General features: G+C 43.0%; 1 protein-coding gene across 9 annotated transcripts in view; it reads right to left on the bottom strand.

The window, feature by feature from the left end:
• Positions 1 to 4,471: 4,471 nt before the first annotated feature.
• dnm2a (dynamin 2a) overlaps positions 4,472 to 11,653 on the bottom strand; it is a 51,052-nt gene continuing 43,870 nt past the window's right edge. For 3 of the 9 annotated variants that reach the window (XM_072248308.1, XM_072248312.1, XM_072248307.1), the window contains one exon: positions 5,049 to 9,131. In XM_072248308.1, the coding sequence (XP_072104409.1) occupies positions 9,062 to 9,131 (70 nt within the window). In that variant the 3' untranslated portion in view covers positions 5,049 to 9,061. Of the gene's footprint in view, positions 5,022 to 5,048; positions 9,132 to 11,653 lie in introns of those variants that run through there. The other 6 variants (XM_072248310.1, XM_072248314.1, XM_072248309.1 and 3 more) reach the window with 4 other exon arrangements.

The raw sequence follows: 11,653 nt of genomic DNA, 5'->3' as shown, positions 1-11,653 counted from the left end.
GTATAACGTTACACAATCCGTCAAACTACATGAAAATAGCCGCTTTGATATTAAACCTGGTTAAGGGGCAGAAGTTAACAACTAATTTTAAAAAGCACACTGGTTCTCTGAAAGCGCATCAAGTTAAAAGTTAAAAAAATGTCTGAGTCGCTCACAAACCACCCTGTGCATAATCATTTATTCATAATTTAAAAGAAAATATATACAGCTGAAGGCTGCAAGTATGGGTTGTATGAATGAAATTGTCACTCAGCCAGAGGGGAGAGTGTTCACCCCTAACTGTAGACACAACAAAATCAATGACATTTATTTAAATATCATGGACGGAGCTCGTGTTCAGCAAGGTTAGGGAGAACCCTTGGAAAGATGGTGAAGACCCTCTCTATGCCTCAGGGATCAAGAGGACCACTGGCCTGCCAGTGGTTAGTTTCGAGGCAGAAGAAATCTTATTGATGTTTCGAAGATGGGCGTGAGAAAACTCTACCAAGAGTCAGGTGCATTTGTGAGCCTCACAATCTGAGGTTCCGGGCCTTGGTGGAGGTGAATCGGTGGGGTGGAGAGAAAATCAAAAACCCTTCAGAAATTACATGTTTAAAGATCTAACTGTAGTGTGATACCACAGCTTGATGGAGTATAGAAGAATAATGGGGAATCTCAGTGAAGTCTGATATTGAAAAGCCTGGATAGAGTGGATGGATGATCAGAGGGCATAACCTCAGCTGTTTTTTTAGAACAGAGGTGAGGAGGAATTTCTTTAGCTGGAGGATGGGGAATCTGTGGAATTCGTATCCATAGTCACTGTGAAGGCCAAGTCATTGGGTATATTTAAAGCAGAGGTTGATTAGGGTGTCAAGGGTTACAGGAAGAAGACAGGTGAATGGAGTTGAGGGGAATAATAAAGCAGTTTGATGGAATGCCAGAGCAGGCTCGATGGGCTGATTAGCCTAATTCTGCTCCTATGTCTTACGGTCTAATAATCTTACAGGGGATGTGAACTGAATGCCTTCCAGGCTAAAAACCACTTTGAAATGATTTGACTGCCTCAGCACCAGAGGCTGTAAAGATCATGCAGAATAACTTGCTCAATCAACTTTGCCAATTCCTGCCCCTTTCCACTAACCACTACCAATGAATTATTATTCTTTATTTCTAAGTGAGCAGGATTAATGGAGTCTTTAAGTCAGCTGTCTCAGTGCAGGAAAAGTCAGGAAGGTCTGGTTGCATGAATCACCCCCTGTGCCTTGATAGTAAGCCAATTATTCTATTGTCTGGTACAGTTTCCTAGCCAACAAACCAGCCCATGATATTGCAGTAGTTCATGTGCAATATTTCACTCAGTTCTTCCAGAAATAGCCAAATAGTAGGAAGTCAAAATACTTTTTCCAATGGTAACAATATAGAGACAAAAGGGTGTAGGTTTAAGGTTAAGTAAATTAGTTTTAAAGGGAATCAGAGGCAAAAGGTTTTCTTAAAATAGTGATTGATAGCTGGAACATGCTGCCAAGAGTAAGTGTAGGAATAGATAAAATCATTGCCTGTGGAATTTAAACTATAAATTACTGCTCTAGAAAATCCTGCCTCCAAGAGGACCACAACCTTGTCATGGGGTGTGGAGGCTCGAGTGTCTCAATAACCCGGAGAGTTTTGTTGGCTGGAGTCAGGGCTTTGGCTCTTGGTAGGTTCATCTGTGCCAAACAGGTCAAAGGGTGGAGGCTAGACTAAGAGTGGTCCGCTGGTCCTCCAGGATTGGGAGTTCAGCTCAGGACTAACAACCCTGAGTGGTAAGACAAAACTGTTACAGAAACAACAATGAAGAATCCTTCTACATCTGAGTGGCCATGGACGGAGGAAGAGGACCTTCATTGCTGCCCTAAACACCAGTGGTGTAATGGGCAGCAAGTAGAAAACCCTGGTTAGCCCACACTTAGGCAGGTTGTGGAAGCTTCAGAGAGGGTGTAGATTTGCCAGGGGGCTGCCTGGACTAGAGGGCATGTCCAAAGCTTCTCTTTGGATCAGATGAGAGCCATAGATAGAGAGGCTAGCTTAGAGACTTTTCCAAGGCAGAAATGGCTGATTGATTAAGGCGATTTGAGGAAAATGTGGGTGGGGGGTGGATGTAAGAAGTAAGTGTTTTTTTACACAGAGTGATGGATGTGTACAACACCCTGCCAGGTAGTCAAGGCAGATACATTAAAAAAAACTCTTAAGGACATGGGATATTAGGAAAATGGAAAGTGTTGTATGCAGAAAAATATTCTTCTGTAATGTTCTACAGATGCAAGAACAAGTTTGTGAACCCTTTGCAATTACCTGGTTTTCTGCATTCATTACTCATAAAATGTGGTCTGATCGTCATCTAAGTCACAATAATAGAAACACAATCTGCCTAAACTAATAACACATAAACAATTGTACTTCTCGTCAGTACTGAGTACACCATTTAAACAATCACAGTCTAGGTTCAAATAAAAAGTATGTGAACCTCTGGGGTAATGCCTTCTACAAAAGCTATTTGGAGTCAGGTATTGCAATCAATGAGATGAGATTGGAGGTGAGGGTTGTAGAGGTGCTCTGCCCGATAAAAAAGACACACAAAGTCAGGTTACTGACAGAACCTGCTCTTCTTAAGGAAGATTTATGTGTACCAATCCTCGATCAAAACAACTTTCAGAGGACCTTAGAAGAAGAATTGTAGAGATGCATGAAGCTGGAAAAGGCTACAAAAGCATTTCTAAAGATCTGAGTGTTCATCAGTCCACTATAAGAGAAATTGACCACAAATGCAGGAAACTCAGTACTGTTGCTACTCTCCTTGGGAGTGGACATCCTGCAAAGATCACACCAAAGTGCAATGCTGAATTAGGTGAAAAAGAACCCAAGGGTAACCGGAAAACCTCTGCAGAAATCTCTAGAGCATGCCAAGCTCTCTGTTCATGTGTCCACTATAAGAAAAACACTGAAGAAGAATAATGTTCATGGAAAGACACCATGGAGGAAACCACTGCTCTCCAAAGAAAAAACAATAACATTGCTGCACGTCTCAAGTTTGCAAAAGACCACCTGGATGTTTTGACAATGCTTCTGGGACAATGTTCTGTGGACAGATGAGACAAAAGTGAAACGTTTTAGTAGAATGCACACCGCTATGTTTGGAGGAAAAGGGGGCACTGTACACCAAAACTTCACCCCAACTGTGAAGCATGGTGAAAGGAGCATCATGGTTTGGAGCTGCTTTGCTACCTCAGGGTCTGGACAGCTTACAATCGTTGAAGGAACAATTAATTCAAATTTGTATCAAGACATGTTACAGGAGAATGTCAGGGTAGCAGTCCGTCACCTGAAGCTTAATAGAAGTTGGATGATGCAACAAGACAATGATCCAAAACACAAGAATGGTTTAAAAAGAAGAAAACTTGTGTTTTGGAATAGCCAAGTCAGAGTCCAGACCTTAAACCAACTGAGATGCTGTAGCATGACCTGAAGAAATATCCCAGAAATATTAATGAATTGAAACAGTTTTGTATCAAGGAATGGTCTAAAATTTAGCCTGTCCCCTAAAATCCTCACTAATTTTTATAGATGCACTGTAGAAAGCATTCTTCTAGGGTGCATCACAACCTGGTATGGAAGTTGTCCTGTCCAAGACCGAAAAAAGCTGCAGAAGATCGTGAACACGGCGCAGCACATCACACAAACCGATCTTCCATCCTCGGACTCACTTTACACCGCACGCTGTCGGAGCAGTGCTGCCAGGATAATCAAGGACACGACCCACCCAGCCAACACACTTTTCGTCCCTCTTCCCTCCGGGAGAAGGCTCAGGAGCTTGAAGACTCATACGGCCAGATTTAGGAACAGCTTCTTTCCAACTGTGATAAGACTGCTGAACGGATCCTGACCCGGATCTGGGCCGTACCCACCAAATATTCGGACCTGCCTCTCGGTTTTTTTGCACTACCTTACTTTCCATTTTTCTATTTTCTATTTATGATTTATAATTTAAATTTTTAATATTTACTAATTTTTACTATTTTTAATATTTAATATTTGTAATCTAGGGAGCGGGAAGCGCAAAATCAAATATCACTGTGATGACTGTACATTCTAGTATCAATTGTTTGGTGACTATAAAGTATAAATTAAGTAAAATTCTTCCTTGCCATTGTGCAGGGCTGATCAGCAGCTAAGGGAATGTTTGGTGGAGGTCTTGCTGCTAAAGAAGGTTCTATCAGTTATTAGATACAAGGGTTTACATACTTTTTCCAGCCTGGACTGTGACTGATTAAACAATGTGTTCAGTAAAGACATGAAAAGTACGATTGTGTGTTACTAGTTTAGGCAGATTGTGATTGGCTATTATTGTGACTTAGAGGATGATCAGACCACATGAGTAATTAATGCAGACAACAGATGCAGAAAGGGTTTACAAACTTTTTCTTGCAACTGTATGTTTTAATTGGGCAAAGGTGTAGAAAAATACAACTTTAATGTGGGCAAGTGGACATGGTATAGGTGGACAGAAAGGTCAGCATGTTGGTGGGTCTGGTGGGTAGAAAGACACATTTCTGTGCTTTACACCTAACAAATAAAAATACAAATAAATTTTGTCCATGTTTCTATTAATTTCTTGTATTAAAACCCATTTAGCTACATCATTTTACCTCATTGTTCAAACAACCTGTACACAAAAATCTATCATATACAGAAATGATTGATAGATATGGCTTAGACAAACCCATATTAAAGTCCATTAAATTTGCAAGTTTCAAATATCATGCAGAAGTCAAATTCATCCTTTAAATGAGATGAAATAGTAGTGACAAAGGAACTGGAGAAGGAAGGATGTGCCTAGATTCCTGGAGCAGGTGTGTGATACTCAGATTCACTGAAGCATTAGATGCAGGATGCTGAGTGTCTGGGGCCAAGGCATTCATAGTTCCCCAGTATGCAACAGTAATTACAGAAGCACATTGGGACACAATCAATAGCCAAATCTTGAAGGAGCTGCTGGAGGTGGACGCCTAAACACAAGAGAAAAAGAGGAACATTAATAACCAAGGAGGGGACTTAGAACCTTTAGTAAACATTCAGTCATGCAGAAGAAGCCTTTGCTTACCCGGAAACTGAAGCCTCCACAATAAAGGATGTGCTGCACAAGTTGATGAGCACACAAAGTTCCAGAGCAATTATTCACGTTAAGCTTGCAAATCATTTAGAATTTCAAGATTATTGAATAATGTATGCCGTACATCACTGAATGTGCAAAATACAGACAGTGATACAATGATTGCGTAATGGTTAGCACAACGCTTCACAGTACAGGCGACCCAGGTTTAATTCGCGCCACTGTCTGTAAGGAGTTTGTACTTTATAACCGCAAGCACGTGGGTTTCCTCCTGGGGCTCCAGATTTCTCCCACAGTCGAAAGACATACCGGTTGGTAGGTTAATTAGTTGTTGTAAATTGTCCGGTGATTAGGCTAGGACTAAATCAGGGGTTGTTAGGCAGCATGAATTAAAGAGCCAAAAGGCCCTATTCCGCGCTGTCTCAATAAATAAACAATAATTTTTTTTTTAATTTGGAAAAAGGAAAATATTCACATATGAGGTATCATCCTGGCTGCAACTTAACCAAACTGTGGCTGTAAACTTGTGCCGCATTCGTCAGAACAGTGAGAGGAGCTGTGACACTGAATGTCGTTTTGGTGCCATTTCAAACTTGCAGAATGAGTGAGAACCTTTCCAGTGACAGGAGAATCTGTAACCGCACAACATAGATTTCAGATAAAGTGCCAGAGAAGAATGCAGAAACAGATTATGCAGTCTTAACTAACAAAACAAACTCACAGCACAGTCACGATGCACTGAATGGCCCTTTGTATGATAGTATGACTATCATTTTAGATTAACTCTTCTGAAGTACCAACCTACACTTTGAACACAGGAAACAGTGCATTCTGAAAATCGTGACTGTGAAGATTAGAAAGGTAAAGAGCATCAACAGTCCCAATAACCTGAGTAGTCAACAAGATCGAAAACCGCGTTAAACCGACTCAGAATGTTTAATGGTAGCATTTTCCTTTGCGCACACACTCAGTGGCCAGATCATTAGGTACACCTGCACACCTCTAATCAGCCAATCATGTTGCAGCAACTCAGTGCATAAAGGCATACAGACATGGTTGAGAGTTATTGTCCAGACCAAAGATCAGAATGGGGAAGAAATGTGATCTAAATGACTTTAACCATGGAACGTTCGTGCCAGATGGGGTGGTTTGAGTATCTCAGAAACTACTGATCTGCTGGGATTTTCTCACACCAGTCTAGAGTTTACAGAGAGTGGTGTGAGAAACAATTAAAACATTCAGTGAGCGACAGTTATGTGGGTGAAAATGCCTTGTGAGAATGGCCAGACTGGTTCAAGCTGACAGGAAGGCAACAGTAACTCATATAGCCATGTTACAAACAATGGTGTGCAGAAGAGCATCTCTGAATGCACAACACGTCAAACCTTTTTGTGGGTGGGTTACAGCAGCAGGTTCTACTCCTGTATCTAATAAAGTGGCCACTGAGTACATGTCTCACCTCAACCCCAAACTCCCACTAAAACGGAAAGTGGTGGACGCTGGACCCAAAATATTAACTTTCTCCTACCACAGATGCTGCTTAATCCTTGAGTGTTTCCAGCAACTTTTTAGTTTCCAATTTCCATCATCTAGTTAAACTTTTATTCACCAGCACCTCCACCATTTCCTGGAACCCAAAGCCAGAGGAAAACAGAAGACAAAGAGACACAAGGAAAAAGCTCCTTCTACTGTAGATCCCTTTATTTCAATCCATTACCATACAGAATGCAGGCACTTCATTTCAAATCAGTTAACAGTCAACAGAATCACACAGCAGGAGAGAGAACATTCAGGTATCTGTTAATTGAGGCAGAACCCTGATCTGAACATTTGATGAAATAATCATTGCAAAAGATCTCAGTCACTACTTTGTAAAATAGTTAATTAATTCAGTTATCTTTTTTCCCTCTAGAAATTATAGTTTATGGAAAGATCAGTGATCAGAATTTGCCATTTATATTACAAAAACCAACAGGAGTTTGGTGCTAATCTCCCGAAACCTGGTGGAACCCCCTGTCCCACATTGCATGAGTTATGTTCTCTTAATCGCAATGGTGATAATGTTTCAAGGATTATACCCAAGTGCCTCCAGCAAATTCTCCCTCTAAAAGTGAGAGAAATTAGTTTTGATTCAATAACTAATATATATATTTTTATATAAAACTGCTCCCACCACAGCAGGACAGTAAGACCATTAGGATATTTGAGAATGATTTCTTGGGGAAGGCTGGGTGAACATTGCTTTTAACCCACTCCCATCAAATGTACAGAGGACTCTCAAATGCTGTTCCATTCTGCTTTGGACAATCTTACCCTGGACTTTTGAATTTGGTGGGATTTAGGGATGGTGAGTGGGGAAGTATGCCAGGGAGAGGAGAGGGAGAACTGATTACAGACCAGAGGAATCTCTACTCTTAAATTGTTCCTAATTTTTTTTTTTGTTCTACCTGAATGACTGGTATTTAACTCCCACAACTTGCACAGAGAATGCTGTAGATTAGAAGTTAATGCCCAGTTCACTGTTCAGCAGCAGCTACCACAAACATCTGGCCACACAGCCCCAGCAGAATATTGCTACAATCAATGAACAGGCTATTTACATCACGAATATGTGCTTGTGAAAATAATTTAACCAGGAAAATGGATTCCAGCTTCATAAACAATGCTAGAATTACTGGGACAAAGCACAGACAAAGGGCAGGTTAAGAATCAGATTCACCAATCCCACCTACACTGTGGACATCTAATTTCCATCATGAAATTCATTTCAGGGCTTGCAAGAACTGACTGAGCCTCACTTGCAAGAGCTAGAAGGGAAGCTATGGTATGGGTTCAGGATGTGGTGTTAGGTCAATTTACCAATCTAATCCTCTTCCCGGGCAGTACTTAACAAGAAATAAATCAGGCACAAAGGCAGTACCGAGAGGAAGAAGGGTGACCTTACCTGCAGCAACAACTCTAAACTCATCTATATTACATATAAGGTGACTGGAATCTAAGATTCGAATGGCAATCAGATTATGTTGCTGTATCCTCTTGGCAGAGAATTCATCAGCTAATTATAAAGCTGTGCTTGTAGTTGGTGACGACTCACAGCAGCGAACCCAGGGTCCGCTCTCATAACACCTGGGCATCTTTGCCAGCAAGTGTCCCTCTTGTGTGTCCCTCAATGGTCATCCCAGTCAGAGAACTCACTCTTTACCGCCACTGCTTCGCGCTCATCCCCTCAACCTCCACCAGGTGCTTCCCACCTTATAACCCCTCATACGTCAAAAGGGGTTAATTTGCTACTACACTCCCTCATCCTATTAATTCCTCTAACACGACCCCTGCTTACTGACCACTCCAATGTCACAGCATTCTGGTCATGATCCCAAATCCACTTTGCACAAAATCATTCAATGCCACGGATCTCATTCCGGATCCTGGAGCCCTCAAGGCTGCCATACACCCAGCAGCAGTGGAACAGCGATGGGACGGAGCATGGTGCCTGAAGTACTGGCTTTCGGTTCGGGAGGCAGTCACAACACAAGTGCCCGGAGACAGCAAGTCATGTGGTTAGAATTCATTCACATACAGTGGTTCTGTAAACCAGGGAGCGGGCAAAGGCATAAAACAATTTGGCAAGTGCAAAGTTTCTCAAGAGGGCACATCAAAGGAGCAGTGAGTGAGAGATACCGCTTCCTAGAGTCTGGTGTTGGGGGAAAACAACAAAACCAAGAGGTAAATCTTTGTTTAAATAAAGTTCAGTTAAGGTCATCTTAGTGCTTCCAGCTTGTGTGAAAAGGCAAGGTCGGGATTACACTTGGGTAAATGCAGCCCTGTGGATCCTGTGTTTCACACCGCTACTGCCCCTCAGCGGTTAAATACGCAAAAAAAGTAGGGCTAATCAACTATAGCCTATAAGAAAATGCTTCACAGGATAAATCCCACTGTTTAATCCAGTAGGGAATGCTCGGCTGTCCGGATAATTGTGGGCCGGTTTGGAGCAGCGGGCGGTCTTCTGCTGGGGGAGACAAAACAAAACGGGGGTCAATATAATGGGAAGAGACAGGAGCAAATCAGGGTTCATTTCAACACGGCACAGCCGGAGTACAAAGCCAGAACCTGCCTCAGCGTTTTTCTCAGTCACGCACGTTGTTCCAGAGTGTACACAAAAGGGGAAAACAATACGGGAGGGTTAACAAGTGGGAGGTAGGGAGAGAGGCTCAAGGCGGAGGGAAAACATCACGCTGGTTTGGTGCGATGAGGGCAGTGGAAGGGAGCAAAGTGCTGGCGTGAGTGGCAGTGGCATCGGTCTGGGGAAGAGGATGTGGTGGTTGAAGAAAAAGAGGAAAAAAAAACTGGGAACCAGTGTTTTCCGGGGAATGAACGTGGACGGCAGCGGTTACAGGGGTGGTGGTTGGGGCCGTGGCAGGGGACACGGAGGAACAAGGGAAACTGGCCGGGGTGCATTGCGATATTTATGGGTGGAGTTAATAATGGCAGACAAGCTGAGACAGCCCCAAAACCAGTTACTGAAATGGAAGCAAACAACAAAAGGCTTATCTGAGCTTGGAACCAAACATGACACTGAGGATGCGAGGTTCTGCTACTGGGAAACGGATAAAGTTGACTCTGAGAAGCATGGAAGAGAATCCCCTCCAAGTTCCTGTTATTTTGTTTCAGTCAAGTTAAATTTCTGCCCATTCAGTCCTGGATTTTAAACTGTCTGAGAGTGAAGAGTTAGGGGTAGTGGAGGGGTAATCCTGTTGAGTAATATCATCTGAAAATGTGTCATTAAGGAGGAAAAAAACAGGTGAGATGTAGAAAGGTTGAAGGATAAATTTTTCAACAACACCAGAAGTTAAGTGTAGGGAGATAAGCCATTGCAGTGATTCTCTGGCTGTGAATGAATGCAATCAGGCAAATGCTGTCTCATGCAGATGAAAAATGATGACAAGGACTTTGTGGCTAATAACGTTAGAGACAGGGCCCAATTAGTGAAGCTTGAGAGAAAAGGTCACAATTGTATTTGACATCATTGGTGACTTAACAGTTCACTGTTCTGTGTGGCAGCAGCCAAAATCTGATAAAAATCCCTTCAAACAAGGTGTTCCAGGTAAGATGCGGGTCACTATGAACCATTTAAAGACAATGGAAGGGAGGGAGGGAACGTCGACTCAGACCATGACAGGCCCTGCGTCGGGCATTTTCATGCCTTACAAGGCGCAGATTGGAAGTCTGTGTGGGGCGCCACTCCTCGCACAGACACTAGAGCAATGTGTGATTAAGTGCCTTGCTCAAGGATACAAACACTCTGCCACAGCTGAGGCTCGAACTAGCGACCTTCAGATCACTAGACAAACAACTTAACCACTTGACCACGTGCCCGACACTGGAAGATGAAACAGTAATGAACTCAAAGCAGGCAGTAGTAGCAAATTGAGTTTGCTAAAATCTTGGATAAGTAATTCACTGCAGATGTGGATGAAGGCAGTAAAGATGTGGGCTGTTTTTGTGTTATAGAAATCAAAATCAATAGTTTCAAATTTTATAGCTTTTTTCACGTAGGGTTCAAAACACCCCACTGCTCTATGTAGCTAAATATTTATGGAGTACAGTCATAACTGCTAATTATAAATCGTGCCATCAAATGGGATTATCGGCCTCAGAGATATATATTGAACACAGGGGACACGACTGAGAAGCTCCCCAAGTCTTTGTACTGGTAACTCAGGATCTCTGTTAAACTTGTCATTCGAAAGACAATGCCAGCACCAGTATAATGCTCCGTCAGTTCTGCACTGGAGTATCAGCCTGGAGTTCATGCTTCAGGCTCTCAAGTGTAGTCCTGAGCCGAAACTGACTTGGAAATGAGATTGTAACCTACCGAATCCTAAATAAAGGAGGACTTTAAATGAATTACAACCAGCTGAAATGTTCACCGGAGAACATGAGAGAGAGGAATTATGGGACACACCTGAGAATATTTTTGAGGGGGTGAGTGCAACCCAATAGCCTGGCTTTCAGGTGACGAGTGTATTGTGAGGGAGGGCAAAACATTGAGTGCAGGTAATAAACTTCACTGTGGAGTATATGATGAGGGAGATCTACAGACAGACATATGGGGAGGGGGGATAACAACCAAGGCACACACACAGAGCCCACAACCACTCTCACCCACCTTCACACACACACAGAGCTCACAACCACTCTCACCCCTACACACACACCCACACCCCATCACCGCTCTCATCCCTTCACACACACACAGAGCTCACAACCACTCTCACCCACCTTCACACACACCCACACCCCATCACCGCTCTCATCCCTTCACACACACACAGAGCTCACAACCACTCTCACCCCTACACACACACCCACACCCCATCACCGCTCTCATCCCTTCACACACACACAGAGCTCACAACCACTCTCACCCCTACACACACACCCACACCCCATCACCGCTCTCATCCCTTCACACACACACAGAGCTCACAACCACTCTCACCCACCTTCACACACACCCACACCCCATCA

The sequence above is a fragment of the Mobula birostris genome, chromosome 32 (genome assembly GCF_030028105.1).
Source record: "Mobula birostris isolate sMobBir1 chromosome 32, sMobBir1.hap1, whole genome shotgun sequence".
In the NCBI taxonomy this organism is placed as follows: Eukaryota; Metazoa; Chordata; class Chondrichthyes; order Myliobatiformes; family Myliobatidae; genus Mobula; species Mobula birostris.
Note: the sequence above shows the minus strand (reverse complement) of the source record. Positions and strands in the feature narration are given on the sequence as shown.